This window comes from Chrysemys picta, chromosome 11 (assembly GCF_011386835.1).
Source record: "Chrysemys picta bellii isolate R12L10 chromosome 11, ASM1138683v2, whole genome shotgun sequence".
Taxonomy (NCBI): domain Eukaryota; kingdom Metazoa; phylum Chordata; order Testudines; family Emydidae; genus Chrysemys; species Chrysemys picta.
Genome location: NC_088801.1, coordinates 46310376 through 46331699, shown reverse-complemented (window position 1 = coordinate 46331699; position 21324 = coordinate 46310376). Strand labels below are relative to the sequence as shown.

The following is a 21324-nucleotide window of genomic DNA, read 5'->3' as shown; positions in this document are numbered from 1 at the left end:
TTGTTGCAGCACACCTCATACATAAAATATTTTTTTCATCTCTACGATTGAGGCAGACTGCTACATGTTTTTGACTTTATTTTTTTTTCAGGGCACACTTACTCTCATTCATTGTCCTTAAATTCTTTAAATGAATTTAGTTCTGGATCAATAGCTCTGAAAACTGATTTTAAATTTGCGCTATGAGAGTATTCTCTTACCCACACTGCCTCTACCAGTATGACTTAACATTGTTCTGGAGGCTTCTACCTTCTGAGGATTGAAAGGATAGTTCCATCTCTGTGATTCCTTTGCTTAGACTGCCACTGAGTATGAAGAAAGTGATAGTGTTTTGGGGACCTAGAAGAGCCAGCAGATAACTTTCAGGTGCTGATACCTTTCAATCCCCAGCAGTTTGTGTCACTTAGAGGGTGAAAGATTCTGAATCTTTATACCACTTACATGGAGGTGTGGAGTCAGTAGTTAAACTTTTTCTCTTTATTTTTTTCCATAGATATTTTTTCCTAGCTAGATGTTTGTCACACTCATTAACATGTTATCCAAGTGCCTTAAGATATATAGGACTAGAATCTGGTCCAGCTTCCCTGATCTTGGGGTCATCAAGGACTAGTCCCCAACATAAATCAGTGCAATTTGGGCACTGACTGAATCTACACCCAGCTGCCCCCAGAGGCCACACTAGCAGCCTGGGATCAACAGGACCCAGTGCATCCCAGCCACTCCTCCTTCCTCAGGTGGCTGGGGGAGGGGAGATAGGAACAGAACAGGAGTCCCTATGACAGCAGAGGATTTCCCAGTGCTGGGAGAAGCCTCCAGTGCCCAGATCTGTGAGCTCCACGCTGCTGGGAGACTGGAGCAGAGCAGGTCTCAGGATCTGGACTGTAATAGTGTAGTTTTTGTAGCATATACATGTATTTCTAAAATAGTCTTTTCTACCAAGACTGATCAATCTTCATACTGACTTTCCTTCTTTTTTATGCTGGACTGTACACAAAGTGGCACCTCTCTTTCAGTGGTGCTCTCTGTCTCTTCCTCTTACATTTCTCTTTGCTTTAGTGGTAATTTAGTATGCTCTTTCAGAAGTTGTTCAACTATTCTCCAATTGTGCTTGCACTAGCTATTGAAATACCTTTTATTATGACCTATTCTGTATTTTAGTATAGATATTTGTATCAGAATTTCTTTATATGGAATGGTTACACAGCGCCCAGATTGTGCTCTCTGTTATACTCGTCCAACCCACGTGAAGTCAGCAAGCATGGCAGCCATAGGGGGCAGAAATTTGGCCCCTTAATGAGAGTATAATATATTTATTTAATAGAGGCAGGAAGCCTCTACATGTAGGTAGATATCATTAATTGTGAAGACTTCTGAAAATTCTGCTATGTTATCACCGATACTCAAACATGAATAAATGGATTTACTTACCTGAGCTAAAGTAGGGCACCCAATTCTCTATTTGGTCACATAAATCAGCACTTAATATTGGTACCTCTAATAAATCTGTGCGTGCCTAAGTATTGATTTGAATACCCACTCAATTTGTGGAACTGGTTGACCTCATTTTGAGGGTCAGGTTGGAAAATTATGATCGCCTGGTATTCATTTTGTAAGTTCAAAAATATTCTTGTTTCCCTGTTATTGTTTGCAGTGGTTCAATAGCACAGTGGAAAATCCATTTAGCCACTTGAAAGAAGCACTTCAGTTTTTTTAATTATTAATAGAATGAACTTTTTTTGATTCTCTTTATTGAAATTCATGCCATTAAAATAGCTTTGAAGCTTACAATAAAGCAAATTGGCAGTAAATTGAAATGATAATTTGTTCGACTTTTTCAACACACTTCCTGTCTGATTCATTTCTTAAGTACTGTCAGACCTGTTTTCTTCAGTTGTACTGATTTTTTTTAATGCCCATGCCTGGTTAAACTATGGCTTTGCTAATTATTTCATCAAGATAAAGAAAAGTGATTGAGATTTTTTTTTTTTTTTGCATTACCATTTTTTCTACCTCTTAACATCAGGGAGAATGTGCTAATAAATTGTCGGCCTCAATTAACTTTAAACACAAGGTTTGGGTCTGAATCAGTGAAGTGCTGCCAACATTGTAACAAGGGCTTTGTCAGAGGTTAATACATGTGACATTCCCCAAGTAGTATAGTCATTCCTCACTCTTTCCCTCAACCAAACCTCACCCACCCACCCCCACACAAAATCCATTCTTTCCATACTCTTCTCCCTTACCTACCTCCCCTCCCCAAACAATCCAGCAATCCTTTCACCCTCCTTTCAAAGAGGAAATAAACGAATACATGCAAATTAAGAAGATGTTACACAGAGAGGCTTCTGTCTGGGCCAGTACTGCAGCTTTATGTACATGGTGGACTAAATTGTGCTCTCACATCATGCAACTCCTCGAAGACAATTGGATTGTGCAGGTATTATTGTGAGCAGAATTTGGTCTCCCTTTCCACACTAGCCATTATCCTTTGATCCGCCATGCTTCCAGCTCCCCAGCAGTACAGGGGTACTCTTCTAAGTGGCTCACACAGCAGCAGCAGTGCTGGCAAATGGGTGCCCTGTGGTCTTTGCTGGCAGTGGTAGACATCTTGTCCTGCAACCTCTGGGTGTCGGGTAGGGTGACCACCTTTTCAAAAAGCAAACACAGGACACATGCAGGAACCCCACCCCCTCCATGGCCTCACCTCTTGCCCCTCCTCTTCCCTCAATCCTCCACCCCCTGGTCCTCCTCTTCCCCACGAGGCCTCGCCCCCTGGCCTGGCTGGAAGCCAGAGCCAGGCTGTGGTAAGAACCACCCAGGGAGCCCTGGCCCTTCCACCTGCCCTGGGCAGGGGGCTGGGGTGCCCGAGAGCAACCTCCAGCCTGTATACCCACCTCCTTGGATGTTCCACCCAAGGCAAGGGGAGGGTCTGGGGCTCCCCACAGTGGTCCAGACCCCCTGGGCAGCCCTTACCACGGCCTAGCTCAGGCTTCCAGTCTGGCCAGGGACAAGCCTTGAGGGAAAGAGGACGAGCAGGGGATAGGGCCTTGTGCTGAGCGGGGGCTCAGGGATTACTCTTAAAAGTGATCTCAAGAATTGCAAGTTCAAAGGAAAGAAAAATCTGTAGAAACAGGGAGTAGAAGTTTGTTTCAGGTTTGTGTTAGGTTTTTTTTCTTTCCTATTTCCCCCCAAAACAGTAGAGTGTAACTAATATAAACCCCTCAGTTTCCATGCAACTTCTGCCTGTTTCTTACAAAAATTGACTTGCTTCATTTGAAGGGTACAAGTTCAAAGCAATGTGCAGGAGGAACAGTTGGGATGCAGGTTAATTAGTGTCATATCACAAGGTCAGGCAAGGTTGCCATGGTTGCACATCATTATTTGAATAACAAAGGGAATGCCTGAATCTCCACTCAGTTACACCAGTGCAAATCAGTAGTAAATCCATTGAAATTAATGAGTGACACCAGCTTAAACCTACTGTTGAGGGAGCTCAGTCTCAAAACTTTTAATAAACCATCACATCTCCTCTAAACAGAATTGTAATTAACTCATATCTTAAAAGCATAAACATAGAATTTCACACTAATGTTTAACAAGGTTTGTTCTAGAACCCCCTGAATACCACATTTTACTCACAGACTCAGACTTTAAGGTCACAAGGGGCCATCATCATCTAGTCTGACCTCTTCCACATTGCAGGCCACAGAACCTCACCTACCCACTCCTGTAATAGACTCCTAACTGCTGGCTGAGTTACTCAAGTCCTCAAATCATGGTTTAAAGACTTCAAGATACAGGGAATCCACCATTTACAGTAGTTGAAACCTGCAAGTAACCTGTGCCCCATGCTGCAGAAGAAGGTAAAAAAAAATCCAACCCACAGGGTCTCTGCCAATCTCACCTGGGGAAAATTTCTTCCCAACCACATGTATGGCGATGAGTTAGACCCTGAGCATGTTGGAAAGACCCACCAGGCAGACACCTGGGAAAGAATTCTCTGTAGTAACTGAGAGCCCTCCCGACTGTGCTGCTGTAACTGGCTATAGACCGCTCCCGGTCCTACACTCCCACCAGCATTCACACAGGGAGGAACACACCCAACTGCAGTTGCGTGCAGGCTTTGGGCCAGCCGCTGCATGAACCAACAATAGAGAGGCTACAGCCAAGATAACCCCCAGCTTCCCAGTCTAGGATCCCATAGCTGTGCCATCCTGCCCTGGTCAAAACCCCGACCAGTACGAATTTATTACTCAGTTCTCCTCTCCCTCAATGTGGAGAGGAATATGCACAGTACACTTCTGTTAAACCAAGCTGAGATTTTCCCCAGACACTTCAGTTCAAAGGCACACTGGTTTAGATTAAAACAAAGTTTATTAACTACAAAAAGACAGATTTTAAGTGATAGCAAACAGATCAAAGCAGATTACCTAGTAAATAAACAAAACCGCAAACTAAGCCTAATAATACTAGAAAGATTGGATATGAATTAGCAATTTCTCACCCTGACTGATGATACAAGCAGGCTTGCAGATTCTCAAGGCACAAGCTGCACTTGCTTTGCAACTTGGGATCCCCACCCCCATTCCAAGTCCTTTTCTTTCAGAGCTTCTCCAGGTGTTGAGTTGTGGGGGAGTGAAGAACAATAGATGATGTCACTCCCTGCCTATGTTGGGAACCCTTTGTTCCAAAAAACAGTTCCCAGCCCAGTTTGTGGAAAAAGACAGGTACCCAAAATGGAGATCAGTGTTATGTGGTCTGGTCACATACCCTTGCATGCCCTGCTGAGTCATAGTAGCCATTATTTACAGGCTGTCTGGAGCGATCTCAGGAAGGCTCACCAGGTGGGAGATAAGCTTCTCGTAAGGCAGGGGTTCCCAAACTTGGTTTGCGGCTTGTTCAGGGTGAGCCCCTGGAGGCCGCGAGATGCTTTGTTTACCTGATACGGCTGCTCGCAGCTCCCAGTGGCTGCAGTTTGCCATTCCCGGCCAATGGAATCTGCGGAAAGCAGTGGCCCCGCCCGCACCACTTCCCACAGCTCCCATTGGCCGGGAACAGCGAACCGCGGGCACCGGGAGCTGCGAGCAGCCGTACCTGTGGACGTTCAGGTAAACAAAGTGTCTCGCGGCCCGCCAAGGGCTTACCCTGAACAAGCCGCAAACCAAGCTTGGGAACCCCTGTCCTAAGGCCTATTGTTTTTCCTAATGGCCCATTACCCTGAATAGGCCCTTCCCCACCAGCTGTCTAAGCAGAAAGCATTTTGCGTAATGGATGTCACCCAGGTGTAACCACATTTGAAACTCAGATACATAGTCAATATTCATAACTTCAGATCCAAAAAGGATACATGGATACAAATAGGATAATCATATTCAGCAAATCATAATTTCCCACTGATTACATCATAATCATATCATAATCGTACCCCCATGATAAATATGGGGTGTAGTGTCATACCATCTCCTACATGTCTTTGATCTAATTGACGCTGCTGTTTTTCAACAGTGAGTTCCCACTGAAAGGTCTGATACTGGGCCCTTCATAAGCTGCATTATCAGTGATTAGCAGTAGAGTCCAAGGTCTCAGTATTACGGAAGAAAGAATTTTAAGATCACAGAAGTATGCATAAGGTTGCATGCTTCATAAACACACATTTAAGGTTATGTATTCTCCCCTACATCCTCCTACCTACCTGCAGCTCCCTTTCACCCTAATGGGGTATGTATAGAGCATGTCAATAAGTCAGTGAATGAAGAAGCACTTGTTACCAAATCAGCAATTGCTAGTGATGGGAGTTAATGATTTATACTATATATGCATATATGTGTTTATTGAATAGAAGGTTGACAGACAAACCTTTGTCTTTGAAAGAAATATGTACAAGCTGTAGATAAAATGTAGAACTGTTCTAATTTGTACCACTTTGGTCCATAGTGTTAAGCTCATGGGGTATTGGACACTGGTGCTGTTCTGACCAAACTTGAAAAAGTGGAAAAGAATAAAGAGGAACATTTTAGACTTGACACTTCTTGGTCTCGTAAATGGCTCCTGATATTAGCTAATATTAGTGTTGTATCTGTTGTACACTAAGTTGGAAGTTTATATCCTCCTGCTGTTGTAGTGGACCCAACGGTCTAATTGGTCCCACCTCTTTCTGAATGTAATGATCCTAGTACTGGGGTGAAATAAGCAGAAGAGTTATAGCCAGGATTGCACTTAATTATAGTTTATGCACTAGAAAAGAGGAATCACAAAACAGCACGACTCTGAAATAATAATTGCAGAGCTGATTTTGTGAAGTATGCTGCTGCCACAGAATCCCCTTAGGGACATAAGGTTCCAGTTGCTAATCATGTCTTGAAGTGCTTTTTTTAATTAAAAAAAGTGTTCATTTTTGTTTAGAAAGATATGAATTAACCAGTGCTTCTCAAGCAAATGTTCCGTAAACAGAATAAATGAATTGTAATTAGTAACTTTGCTTTTGATTGCTTTTAGGGAACTGCGTAGCCTGGTCATTGAGATGGTCTTGTCAACAGATATGTCAGGACATTTCCAGCAAATTAAAACAATGCGACATACTCTGCAGCAGACAGAGGGGTAGGTTATTTTCCATTCTGTTCTTTAGAAGTTTTAAATGAGTTCATGCACAAGAAAAGACTTTAAATAGTTGCTTTTGTTCTGAGATAATTGGAGCATGTCCTTGATTTGACAGGATAGACAAAGCCAAAGCCATGTCTTTGATTCTACATGCAGCAGACATAAGCCATCCAGCAAAATCTTGGGAACTGCACTACCGGTGGACAACGGCACTGATGGAAGAATTTTTTCGACAGGTGCCATTTTCAAAATCTGTTAACATAGTTAAAGTATTAGTTACACTGTTAGATATTTTATAATTCCACCTGCGAGAATACTGTCAGTTATCGTTTAGTAGAGTGATCAGAATCGTGCTTGCCTTACTCTCAGAAGTAGTCCCACTGTCTTCAGTACAACTACTCATGTGAGTAAGATGAATAGGATGTTGGTTAATATCAATTTCAGCTGATGGCAGGCTCCAAAGCTTTAGCTTTTTTTCTTCTCTAAAAGTATTATAATTTGTCAAGCTGATTTCATTCTTTAGACAGAGATCTGTATACACTCTGAACTAAAAAGAGGCATTGGGTAGGAGGGAGTACCTGGATATGTGAAGGATGTGTGTTCAGCAAAGAAGGCAGATGAATGTTGTATCCATATCATATTACATAAGTCTTCCCTTTCTCCCTTGTTGTGAGCTAGTGCGTATCCCACATAGGGATGATGGAATTTTCCTTTCATGCCCAATGTGGGCTGATCTGGAGACCACTCAAGTCAATGGGAGTCTTTCTATTGATAATGTGGCCATAATTTTGGAATCAAACACAGTGAAACAGCAATGTGGCAGTATTTTTTGTGGTGGTGAAATAGTCGTACAAAAGACAAAATGCACTTTTAAAAAAATGTGTGGTGTACTATTGCCAACTTCTGATTCAATAGCAACATGTTTATTTCACAGAGTGGAGAATCTTTTCTAGTAACAAACAATGAGTTTATCTTGAATCACTGAGCAAGTGCAATTAATGCTAATTTTAAGTAAAGAGGAAGGGCTTTGACAATGTTTACTTTGTTTCTAGCTTTCTAGTCACTCCAAACACTCCTTGCTTGTAAATGCAGAGCAAATTCTACTGTCTAGCAATACCACTGAGCAAACATTGTGTAGTTAGGGGAGAAAAGCAAACATTTCAAGTGGTGAAATGAAAAAACCAGGACATTTCAGGTGTCTTTCAAGAATTGTCTAGGATCCTAGGACATCATGTGAAAAACAGGGTTTGTCTCGATAAAAAGACCACCTGTGATCACTTTACCAATTAACTTTGAGTGAGTGATTTTTGCTTTCTGTTGTGTTCGGGATTTAGAAATTGCTTGAAATAAGAGAAAAATATATTCTAACCCCTCCTTTTTATTTATCTCAATATTGAGCATCATTTTGATATGGGCCCTTAAAATGGTAACAAAAGAAGCAATAGTGGAATGGGAAAAATAGGTAATTTTATAGTGGGGACCAGGGCCGGCTCCGGGCACCAGCATGGCAAGCTGGTGCTTGGGGCGGCACATGGAAGGGGGCGGCACGTCTGGCTCTTCAGCAGCGGGTCCTTTGGTCCCTCTCAGCGGGAAGGACCTGCCGCCGAATTGCCGCTGAAGAATGAAGTGGCAGCAGTAGAGTGGCGGCGGAAGTGCTGCAGATCACGATCACAGCTTTTTTTTTTGGCTGCTTGGGGCGGCAAAAACCCTAGAGCCGGCCCTGGTGGGGACATTTTAGAAAAATGCATTTTGCTGTCTCCTGTATTTTCCTAATGCTCAATTTTAGTCTATGCAACTATGCTATGCCCTCAGTATTAAAGCACTATGGGAGAAATAGCACTTGGTAGAATATTCTAGACACTTCTTAGGAAGAGATTAACATTGAAATTAACTTGCTTTTAAATGGGTAGCTTTTAGTGGGGTGGGCATAAGGTGATCACCAAAGGGGTAAGAGGCATTTCCCCACTGTTCTGTACAGCATTTGAATAGTTCATTTTAGAGCACCATAATTATTTTAAATTAAAATATATCCTTACAAAAGGAAAAGAAAGTTGAGCATATAGATACTTCAGTGTCTTCCTGAGTCAGCAAAGTAACTAAAGCAACTATCCCCCTGTATTTGGGATATAGCGCCCATCCTTGTGAGTCTGGGCCATGGACAAAGCTTTAAAACAACAATGATTAAATTAAAATTGGACCTAGTGGCCCAGAGAGAAGCAGCAATGTTGTCACAAAAAGAGCCATAAAAAAACCTGATCAAAACCTAATTTAGGTAATATCATAGCACCTTCAGTAATTACATCTTTGACAAAGCACAGAAGGAAAGATAGATATTGGCTGCCTGGCCCATCTAGATTGTCCTTTTGCTATGTTGTATTTTGTGGCTTTCAAACAGGAGTAGTCCTACATTAACCTGGAAGGGGTCAGTCGAGACAGGATATAAGCTGCACATATCTCTAATATGAACAGTTCTGGTTAATGTTCGTGAGAGATGAATCTCCAAAGCTTCTAAAATACGTTGCAGACAAGCAGTCGAGAGGGGAGGGAGGGAAGGGGAGAAATACGGGGAGTGTCTAGTCTTGCAGTCTGTATACAGCCCAAACTCCCACCCATTGACTTCGGTGCCTGTATAAGAACTGCAGGATCGGGTTATAACATTTAGCTGAACTCAGAGCCCATGCAAAGTAGAAAATGTGCTGGAATTGCATTTCCTTTTTCCATCCAGACTGGGAATTAGATGATAATAGCTATTTCACACTAGTTTGGTTTGTCTGGTTCTGGTCTCGGCCAAAGCCAGAAAGTGCAAAGCCATAAAAAAAAAAAGTAATAAAATAAAACTTAAACTTACAGTTTCTGAACAAGATTCAGTTTGAGTTTCACGTGAAGGCTTAATACTTTGTTTTAACTGAAACTGGTTTGATAAATTAAATGGATGTAATAAAAGCAGTACTTGAAATGTAATATGAAGAGCTTGAGCTCTGACATCCAGCTTGATGTCTGTTAACCAACCTGTCTTATAAAATATGTGATAATAATGATGTTGATACATTAGGACTGACAAGGAATTGGAAACTTACTTATTGTATGTTTGTTGCATTCTGTACTACGTTGGTCAGTCAAAAAGGTTAATTTCCAAATAGTAAAACAATGTTCATGTTAGAAGAACTAAGTATGATAAAGACATTTCAAGGCTTTGGAACTTAAATTTAAAAAAAATGTCATTTACCTGCTTACCCTGCAATGCAGACAAAAGCAGCAGAAACTGAGAGTTTCTGAGAACATAGCAGTTTTTAATATGCAGTTTTAAAAGTGGGCACAGATGGAAAATGGACATTATCTTAGACAGAAAACTTTATTCAACTGGCACTAAGATTTAAAATACGTATCAGTAATAATTTCAAGGGCAAAGCCTTAGAACATTATCATAAAAAAAGTTGTTTTCACTTAAAAAAAAACAAACACAAACCACACCCACCCATCTCAAATGCATAATGATAAAGAAACATAAAGCTGAGGTCCCTCAAACAACCACCCAGCCCTGACAGCATTCTGCTCTAGGTTTGAGTTTATTTAAAAACAAGCAAATAAAATTTCAACTTTCAAATAATAATTTTTAAGTCGTTTAATTGATTTTCTTCAAACTTAGCGTACTTAACTTTTATAGCTCATGAGAATTAAAGATCATGTCAAATCTTAAGGCTGTGTCATGTACTGCAATTTACAATATATAAATTGCATAAGAAATTACAGTTTTCATTATATATTGTATGAAATGTCAAAAATACATAATCCAGTAAAGAAGTATTTTAAGGCATAAGCTCAAGAGAGTTAAGTTTTTAGATTTTTAGTTCTGTGATTTTAACTCTTGCATGGAATTTCCTGACTTTTGAGTTCTCAAATGCAATGTTATTTTATCCTGGCAAAAAAAAAACAATGTTAATGTAAGTAATATGCTCCTGATGTTAGATATTCAGGCCACAATTCCAATGAGGAGTTCTAGAGGCATCTTAAGCAGGGCCAGTGCAAGGATGTTTCGCGCCCTAGACGAAACTTCTACCTTGCGCCCTCCCCGCTCCCCGAGCCCTGCGGCAACTCCCAACCCCCCCCCCCCCCGCCCTGAGGTGCCCCCCCCATGGCAGCTTCCCCCCTCCACCCTGAGGTGCCCCCCCTGTGGCAGCTCCCCACCCCAGCTCACCTCTGCTCTGCCTCCTTCCCGAGCACGCCGTCGCTGCTCCACTTCTCACGCCTCCCAGGCTTGCAAGCCTGGGAGGGAGAGAAGCAGAGCGGGGCGGCGTTCTCAGGGGAGGAGCGGAGCAGAGGTGAGCTGGGGCGGGGAGTTCCCCTGCGTGCCACCCCCCCCCCTGTTACTTGCTGGAGGCAGCCCTCCCCGCGCCTCCCTGCCCCAGCTCCCTCTGCTTAAATGCCGACGACAACCAGGGAGGCTGAAGCTCCGGCCGCCACAGTTGCCACTGAAGAAAATGCCGCCCCCCAAATGCTAGCGCCCTAGGCGACCACCTAGGTCACCTAATAGGTTGTGCCGGCCCTGATCTTAAGCCATGAAAGCAAAGCCAGGTTGGTTAGCTCAATTTTTTTTTAATAAAACCTTTAGTGCAGTAGAAGCCCATGGAACCAAATCCTCAGCTAGATGAAATCAGTGGATCGCCTTCATTTATATTCATGTCGTTCACTTCTGGGGACCATTAGCTCCTTTTGGTAATACTACCTGCTCCTGCTCTCTTCTGTTCCCTATAGTCAAATTATGGGTACCTTCTATGAGGGCAGGGTGAGGGAAGGGGTCTCTGGGCACTCTACCCATTTCAGGCATAAAGCACAAGGTCAGCCATAATTTGGTCCTCTGTCTCTTTTCTTTCTCTCTGGGCCCATTCTATATGTATGGCCACCGATAGATTTTTTTATATTTTCTCTCTTTCTTCCTCCAGCTCTAGATATCTATCCATAGCTTCACTTAGGTGTGGAATTCAATTGGACTTTAAGGGAAGAAGTGGTGAAACCCTCCATTTCTAATTGAAGCACATTCTTCTATCTGTGAGGCTGTTTTTAAGCAGTTATATTGAAATTATTTTTCTATGTTTTTCTTACATCCGCTCCTTATTATCATTCAGTGCTAAATGATAAGAATATCAAAGGTCTATATTTTAAAGGCACCTGCAAAAGGACTTAATTCTACAATTACAAATTTATCAATGAATTTCCAGGCAGATGTGGAGATCCCTGTATTCTTAAATGTAGTTATATAGTTGGGAAAATATCAGAATGGTCGGCTTCCCCTTCTCTCCCCCACTGTCTCTTCAAGAGAAGTTAAGTTGAATGATGTCTGGGTGCTCCAAGTCCAAGCTGTGAGGCTGCAGAAGGTCTCCTTATAAAACATGCTTTTTATTTTCCTTCCCTGACAAATACTAAGTCACAGTGGCAGATGCTTTGGTCTTGACAAGATCTTTGCTTTCAGCATATTCTTTTCAATGCAAATTATTAAAATTAAGTTATAATGCTGACTTTTCCTTTTCTTCTCTCTTTTTCATTTAAAAAAAATATTAGATTTATTTTACCCACAGCTTGTTTTAATTTAGGAAAAGAAGTGAATTGTAGAAGTAATTGGTCAGAGAGCAGTGTTCAGGCTTTCTCCTTTGTATATGTATACTTATAATATGAAACATTGCTTTTTCCAGGGAGACAAGGAGGCTGCTTTAGGGCTACCATTTTCCCCACTCTGTGACCGCAAATCTACCATGGTGGCTCAGTCCCAAATAGGTAATGATCAGTGCTGTTTTCTTTTTCTCATAAATGTAGGAGCATGTAGTGTTGTCATCCTCCATTCTCACACTGCACACAATGTTTTCAAAAAGCTGTAGATACTACTATAAACAACACATTTCTTCTTACACATTTACTTACAGAAATCAGAGCATATTACACTAGTGACATGCTGTTGTCAAAAGGGACATTAAGCTCTTTCAACATGGCATATGGGACAGTATGTTTAGTGGTTAGATCAGGGTACTGGAAATCTGCACTCTTGGGGTCCAGCTATTACTATAGACATTTTAGAATTTGGTAATGCAAAGCATGGAGAAGTTGTCACCTACTCAGAGTCACAAAGGTCTTATTGCAGTGCAGATGTACCCTGTGGCTGGCCTGGGTCAGCTGACTTGGGCTATAAAATTGCAGTGTAGACATTCAGGCTCAGGCCAGGCTCTGAGACCATCCCTATCGCAGCATAGATATACCCATAGAGTCAAGCTGGCTGGATACAAGTAACTCACTGTTTTCAAAAGGCCCTTCAAACAAGCTCTTGGCATACCCCTTTAAAGTCCTGCAATGTTCCCTTATAACGCTGTTTGACTCCCCGCCCCCTTCCCCCCCCCCCCCCCCGCCGGGGAGCGGGGTCGAGGTGCCGGGGCTTGCCCGCTCCCTGGCTGGAATGCTGGGTGGGCAGAGTGGGCAAGCCCTGGCGCCCCGACACCATTCTCCAGCTGGAACGCCCAGTGGGCGGAGCGGGGCAAGCCCCCGCACCCCAACCCTGCTACACCCCTGCCTCAACCAAACTTTACAATCATCACTGGTGAGTGCAGTATTAAATTGTTTGCTTAAAATTATTTAAAACGTATACAGTGTATGTATATAATGTCTTTTGTCTCGGGAAAAAAATTTTCTGGAACCTAAGCTCCCCTATTTACATTAATTTTTATGGGGATATTGGAGTCATTTAACATCGTTTTGCTTAAAGTTGCATTTTTCAATAACGTAATTAGGACGTTAAGTGAGGAGTTACTGTAGGTGTTTGCCTGGTTAGGACCTATTGTGATTAGATAATAATCATTTGTATTTCAGTACCACTTAAGGGCCCCAATCAAAGATCATGATCTCGTATAAACACCTAAAGAAAAGATAGTATCGTCCCTGAAGAGCCTACATTCAAAGTAAAGAGCCTTAATGTGTAGCCTTGGGACAGCGAATTAGGGCCTGATTTTTCAAAGGTGAAATGCAGGCCCTTGCCTTTCCCCATCATCTGTAAAATAGGGATAAAAATAATTACTTTAAAGTTTTATGGGGCCAATAACAGGTATGAACTCTAAAAGTTTGCTGAGGAAAGTATGCCTTGAAAAGTGCCTTTCACAAATGTCAACGTGTCCCCCCCACCCTCAAATAATCCTGGGACTGGGAGACCCTATATGTTAAGATGTCATATCCTTGAACTGAACAGTATCCTCCAGTATTATCTTGTAATTTAATACATCTCCCATTCCATTTCCAGCCACACTCAAGTGGCAATGTACTTGAGCTTATACCTGTTGCTCACCTTTGTGCTGTGGCACATTAGTTAAAGTGTGAAATCCATAGCAAATCTCATGTTCTACCTAAATTTTGTCTGTTAAGTGCTCAGCAGAGGATAATGCCTATTCTCTCTAGCTATGTCATTCTCTACCTTGATGAGCACTTTAAAATGTAAAATACATTGTTCAGTGCTGACATCTTAGAGCTGTGGGATGAATGCTGTCTCCCAGGGATATTACTTGTTCTCTTCACTGATTTGACAGAACACTCCTACACACTGTGAAATAACACTTTACTTCCACAGAATAATAAACAGCAATTTGGAATATTGACTCATTGGCATGAGGCGCTGAATGGTAACATTGGTAGACTGACTTCTTGCCCATTGGCTCTGTCATGGCTTCCCTTTTATTCAGTAATTAATCCCAATCTCCAATGAAAAGCTTATTGTGAAATGCACAGGGTTCAGTGAAGACAGGAGTGAAAAACTGTAAATTTTAGCATTTAGTTACTTCTGTACCTCTCCAGGTGTATTTTTGTTTTCCTCAGCAGACTAATAACTATGGAAATTACACTGAGAGAGAAAAATGATCTCAAGTATATTGAATCTGGATTGCATTTGTATTCAGAATATTATCCTGATATTAAAACCTAGAAGTCCAATTTTTTCTGACTTGATCAGACATTATGGATATCATTGGGTGACATTTCTCTTTAGAAGCAGCAAAGAGTCCTGTGGCACCTTATAGACTAACAGACGTATAGAAGCATGAGCTTTCGTGGGTGAATACCCACTTCTTCGGATGCATGTAGTGGAAATTTCCAGGGGTAGGTATGAAATTTCCACTACATGCATCCGAAGAAGAGGGTATTCACCCACGAAAGCTCATGCTCCAATACGTATGTTAGTCTATAAGGTGCCACAGGACTCTTTGCTGCTTTTACAGATCCAGACTAACACGGCCACCCCTTTGCTTTCTCTCTGCTAATCTGTGGTTTCTGAAGTTGGAGCCAGTTTGTGAATAAAGACAGAGACTAGTCGTTGGCTTTGAGACCCAGAAAAGTGTACAACCTGAATTAATCTCGTTCTGCTTTTCAGGTTTCATTGATTTCATAGTAGAGCCCACGTTTTCTCTTCTAACGGACTCAATGGAGAAAATTATTATTCCTCTTATAGAGGAAGCTTCAAAGTCTGAAAGTTCTGCCTTTGGGGCACCCAGGTTTGAACATTTTCTCCTTTTACTTTGTGTTTCTTTGTAACTAAGCATTAGCAACAGCAGCATAATTATTTTCTAATCTGTTCATATTTGCAGACGTCTGATGTGAATAGTTATACTGTGTTACCACCTAGTGGCAATATCTTGTAATTGCAGCTGTCTACTATGTCCTGTACTGGACAAGGACACTATGTGCCTGGAAGGGCAAAAAACACAATAAAGAACAAAGTACCCACCTCTAAGGACTTGAAGTTGAATTTTCTTCTGGACATACAAAAAGAAAATGTTTGCTGGTTCGCTTCCATCATAAAAGATACTGGGCCATTTCTTCTTAAAGCAAAACCCAGGAAGTGTCTATTATCACATTTTCTTTTTAATGTGTGGATTTAACCCTTCCCTGTAGCATACCACTATAAAAACCCTGCAGTGCAATAATTCCTTAGTGTATTGGTTAGATTTGGTAGTGTCAGAATGATGTGGCTATACCTGCTTTTTTAGGTTTAACTTATTCTTTGTGCGTTTCTGTTGCGGGCAGTGTTCCCAACCACTTTGGGCAACTGTGCTAGACTAAGACATTGGTGGGGTCACCTACTATTTAACTGCTCACTTTTACTCCAATTGGAGTTCAGGCAGCTTCAAACCCCAGTTTCACATTAGTGAGCATAGCTGAATGAGAGGTGAGCAGAGGCATTCTACTGGGGCTTGCACAGAGGTTCAACATTAGGCACCTGATCCGGCAGGCCTTGTTTGCACAAAACTCCCACTAACTGCAAAGGGAGATTGGCTTAAATAAGGGATGCAGAAGAAGGCCCTATAGAAGGAATGGGGAGCCTAGAATATTATACACTGAAGTCTGTACCAGCATTGATGCACATATACCAGTAGCTGGAAACCACTAATGTATGTGTAGCCCATACACCTTCTGGGTGTGGTGTTCTGTCCTATCTAGTGGCACTGAGACCACTTAAAGAGAGAGAGAAAATGAGTCTTTTCTACAGCTTTAGCTAACAGTCAGTTGGTTTTTAGCTCATGCAGTAGAGGCTCATGCAACCAGAGGTCCCAGGTTCGATCCCACCCGCCGACGACCGGGATCTGTCGGCATTACATATGGAGTACATTTTAAGTTGTTGACTGAAAAAAACATTAGAAATACACCATGTCCTTTCCATTTAACACCTCTGGGGCACAGGGAAGTTCTAATTTGCAGTTCCTTACACTGTACTTATACTTTCAATGAAATGTTACTTGTAACTGTACTTTTTCTTTGCTGGGAAAATTGGAGCCCATTTATGTGCATACAGGCATTTACTCTTTTGTGCTAAATCTTTGAGATCATATTAGGCAAGCAGCATTATGTGGAAAACAAAAACTGGTATGACATGAGTTGGGGCATGGCCACAAAATAGGCCCCACCCTTTGGTGTTAAAAGAATTAATTTTGAATATATCAATTTCTCACATGTACACACACACACACTCTCTGACCTGATGCACTAACTGTTGCGTGGCAGATAATGCCAAATTTTGATGTTAATATTTCAACACATTTCTTAACACTTAGTCCTGCTTTACTGGTGTGTTTTGAAGCAGTGGGGTTGAAGGTAATGAACCAAATCCTGCCTTTAGATAACATGCACAGAGCTCCTGTGGTATGTTTGCAATTGGAGCCAACCACATGCATCTGAAAGCAGAATTTGCTCTGTTATGTATTGCTTTTCCGGCATGGATCAGCAACAGATGTCTCTCCAGAACAGCCCCACTCATTTCAAAGGGTTGAAGAGAAAGGTGCTACCAAACTTGGTATGTTAAAATTCTTCCAAGTACTTAGCCAGGAGGTTGGAGCACTGCTCCGTTTTCGTAGTAATTTCCTTAAAATGTTGCATTAAGAATTGTTCACAGGAAACAACTTATTTCATAAGGAAATGTGTCTTATACTTTCCTTGACTAAGGCCAGTTTTCTAGTTAGTGATTTACATATAGATCCTAAGGAATCAATGTGAACGAGCTATTTTTATGTAATGGAGACCCTCAACTCTTTTCATAATGTAGAGTTTTCTTATTTCTCTAGCCAGCATAGCTTGGGAGCAGTAAGCAATGCTGATGTACAAAGAAGACCCAGTGTTAAAAGTACTACAAGTGCTGGAGGGACTTCCACAGACAATTCTTTAGCAACGGTAGACCTATCAAGCTTTAAGGACAACTTGGTGCAGATCATTCAAGAAAACAAAGAAAGATGGAAAGAGTTAGCTGTGCAAGGTACGATAAACCCATGGGGAATAGCCTCTAAGTTATTCCCGAAACCCTCCTCTACCTACAGCACATGTTCATTTTATCTTACGTGCATATTTCTTATTTATAATGTTTGCAGTGGTGGCTTCGCTTTTCAGCTTATTACATATGTTTGCAATTCTTTCTGTGCAATACTAATCCTGTTTGTTTGTTTTGTCCTGTGAAACACAAATAGATTTGTGTGAGCGGGGGAGGAGAAGAAATGCCAGACACTCCATAGTAAAGCACTGTGCTTCAACAGCCACTTCTTCAGAAGGTGCCATTTAGAAAAGGGCTGAGGGGGAGGGGAAATTATGCAATGTCCTACATTCAATTATAACGTTCAGACTGCTGTCCACTTTGAATACATACTGTATTAGCCAAAATCACAGGTTCAAAGTAGTCTGTGACTGCCATGGCAAGATTAAATATGAATTGGGAAGACTTTTATAAGCTGCAGTATAGGAAATGTGCTGCGTACCTTGGTACTCCATTGTCCAAAATTTTTTATTGCAGATTGTTACAACGATGTGATTATATTTAACAGGGCCACAATGTTAATGGAAGCTTTGTGCTCAAAGTAATGGAGGATCAGGCTATAAATCTTAAGAAACTTAGAAGTAAAGATGCAGGATTAAAAGTGGCTTTGTTTGTTGTGGGAAGCAAAATGTAGTATTTCAGTCTACTTGGGATACCACTCTAAAAATCATTTAAGTGGATCTATAGATCTAAACATCTGGGCAGTCACAGAATGCACCAGACCCCAACAAGGTTGAAAAATGACCCTTTAGCTGTCTGCTGAAAGTGTAAAAAAATAAGTCACTCAGTTATAGGATTAGCCAATGGTTCTTCAGTTTTGATTAGTTGTCTTCTCCGGAATAAATGCTGTTTTGACAGATGAGCTCAAGGTGGAATTTGAATCAGACATAATGTATTTGGGCTAGAGTACCTTCCTAGTACAGCTTGTCACTACAATAAGCTACGCTCCTTAGAGCCACTCTGCTGCAAGGTTATTCTGATCATAGAAAAAAGCCTCTTCATTATAAATCACTGGAGTAACAGTTCATTAAAAATAGCTAGATATGCAGAAGTCATATGTAAAAGGCTAAACAGATTTATGAATAGATTTGCTGAACTGTTTCAGTTTGAACTATATGCAGAATCCTCATTATGCTGTGATTGGGGTCATCGTTCACTACTCAGTTTCATGCTGAGGTGGTTATGGTTGTTGTCTGTTTGATAATCTGATGTTTAATATATAGCATGGTCTCCCCAGTTGAGAAGGTATTGTGCCCTGTTTTTGTAATCTTTCGTCCTGTCTGAGGGTTGGAAGTTTGTTTTCTTGCTTACTTGTTTTGCTAAGCATATTTGGAATTAGATTGCATTACAGAGCTATTAAATCAGTTATTATGTTTGAGTGTTGCAGTCATTGTCTCTGTTCACCTTTTTAAAAATAAAATTAAGAAAGAATATTACAAACTATGAATGAATGAGTCATACTCAGTAAACATGTATATGGGCTTAGATTTAACATATTTTGGAGTATACCTATTACTGTTTCTGGCTGGAATTCCTCTGTGCAGAGTGGCAGCACAAGGCCTTTTTAAGGCCTGAACTGTTTAAATGGGAATTTAATGGTCTATATATCTTATGCTGGCCTTCTGCACAGGGGTGTAGTTCACTATCTAAGAATTGTAGCAGATAAATATTAAAGGTGCCCTATATAGGAAGAATGTCGTATTGGAACAGTACTTGTGCCACAATACTGAAGTCATAAAAGCCCTTAGTATTTGTAACCAAGCCTCTGAATACTCTTTTTATGGCTTCTACCTCTGCTTTGAACAATTACATGCTTACATGTCACTACTTCTTCGGATAGGCTGAAATCGAAACCTCTCAGCTGAACACCATCTGTGCTATCATGCACTTTAATCCTTCTGAACAGAAATTGACAGTTTAGCATGCATGGTCCTTAAGCCAAGTTTACAGGGAATTTAAGTAAACTGAAATGGCTCATGATATTTACTAACTACTACTATGAATAAACACCCTGCAAATGTCATCTCAATAGAGTGCTTAGTCTATTGAAATGTGTACTGGAGTTTCACTGTAACATTTGTAGAAAACATATGGGTCCGCTGAGTCTCATGTTGTGTATTGGTAGGCACAAAGTGGATACATGTTAGATGGTTGAACATGATATACTTGATTCCATGATGAGGATTGGTAGCTGTTGTGACAGGCTATAGTATCCATCTGCATCTTGGAAAGGGCAAGAGGGTATCTGGGTTAGATAACCTTGGGGTGCTATACAGAAAGAGGCAAGGGTTACCCAGCAGAACTGCAAAACAGCTAGAACCTGAGTCTCCAGCCTGGAGCCACATAAAAAGGAAGTGCAAGCTAGCAGCAAGGGGAATGGGAAATGAGCATGTAATGGCTTTATTGGAGAGGTTTGGCTCCTCGCAGAGGCAGTGCTAATATCTTCAGCATAAATCTCAGGGGGGGGGAGGGGTTGGTGCTATTTTGCTTGCAGACAGTTTAAAGGCCCTATTTTCTTTCTCTTTAGAGGAGAGAAAAGGTGTTTAAAGACCATTGACCAGATTTTGCTTTATAGTCCAAACCCTTTGCACTGCTCAGGGTTATCTTCACAGCTGTAAGGGTTGGGGACTTAATGTTTTTAAAATGGAAGCTTAAATTCTGGTACACAAGTGAAAGTTACTGCAAGGGGGTTACCACTTACCGCTAGTGCTTCTCCTTGCATTTAGGTTTGGGAATCCTTTGCATCATTGGTGCATCCCTCTTGCTGCTCATTGCTCACTCTGTGATGATCTTTCTTTTGGTAACTTGGCCCTCTGGCCAGGTCACTGTTTAGTCCACCCCTTCTGGGATTATGAAGTCCTACAGGACCACTGTCCAGACACCTTCTCTGGACAATATTCAGCCCCTCCTTGGGCTATTCCTGGACAATATCCCAGGACTTACTCTTCCCCTGGACTTCCTCCTTGTTCCTGGAGGCTTCACTGTAACTGTCCCTGTAACCCCATTCTGCTTTCAGCCTCCTGGTTTTGTAGTGCTTTCCCAACCCTTTCCCAGCTGGGCTTCATTATCCGTTGGCCCTGGCCCTTCTTCTCTCCTGTGATGCCAGGTGACCTAACTGGCCTCTCAAACCCTCATTTACCTTACCAGGGCTGATGTGGGGTGCACACCCCATCTCAAGCACCAAAGAAAAGAACCAAGTCAACTTACATGGTGCTCTTGGGCCTCCAAAACCAGACTCAAAAATCTTGCAAGAACTAGCTTTCTTGTGAGACTTCTGCTTTACACAGGTTATTATATTGCTTTCCTCACTGTAGTATCTAAGCACATTCCATGAGGGCATTAAGAGATGTAACCAACATCTGCCACATGTCATTCATTCTTCCAATATTTTCTGCTTCTGGTTGGGCTGCAAATGTCACAAGCAGTTATAGTATCATAAAATAGTGCTTTGATGCTACTCATTTAGGCCCCAGACAAGCCCCATTGGAGTGAATGTAAGTTTGTCTGTTGACTTCAGTGCGAGTTGGGTTGGGCCCATTGTACTTGCCTGGAATCCAGAAGGACAGTTGTGTGGGGAAAAAAGAAAAAAAAAGTTAACTAAATTCCTTTCAGACTCCACACAAGTTTGACTTGAGCTTTAGGTGACTATTCAGACGCGTCTTCTTTTACCTCAACCTCGGCCTAGTTAAAGGTCTACCTGCATTCTTCAAACTTCTGCTGTTTGTGGTGTGATCTATGGCACTTTTAGATCTTATGCTGCTGTCTCTATCTCTGTTGCTTCTTGTGAAGTTCTGAGGTTGCTCTGGGTTTACTACTGAAGTTGAGTCTTATCCATATATTAACTTTAGCATGTAGTGAGGAAGGAAATACTGTCAGTAAATCACTAGCAGGCAACAGGGGTGTTCCATTGC

At 41.6% G+C, this 21324-nt stretch overlaps 1 protein-coding gene across 20 annotated transcripts in view; it reads left to right on the top strand.

The window, feature by feature from the left end:
• PDE1A (phosphodiesterase 1A) overlaps nucleotides 1-21324 on the top strand; it is a 284525-nt gene that overhangs the window by 234773 nt on the left and 28428 nt on the right. For all 20 annotated transcript variants that reach the window (XM_065561945.1, XM_065561933.1, XM_042860654.2 and 17 more), the window contains 5 exons: nucleotides 6496-6597; nucleotides 6713-6833; nucleotides 12285-12366; nucleotides 14990-15110; nucleotides 17175-17362. In XM_065561945.1, coding sequence (XP_065418017.1) covers nucleotides 6496-6597; nucleotides 6713-6833; nucleotides 12285-12366; nucleotides 14990-15110; nucleotides 17175-17362 — 614 coding nt within the window. The remainder of the gene's footprint in view (nucleotides 1-6495; nucleotides 6598-6712; nucleotides 6834-12284; nucleotides 12367-14989; nucleotides 15111-17174; nucleotides 17363-21324) is intronic.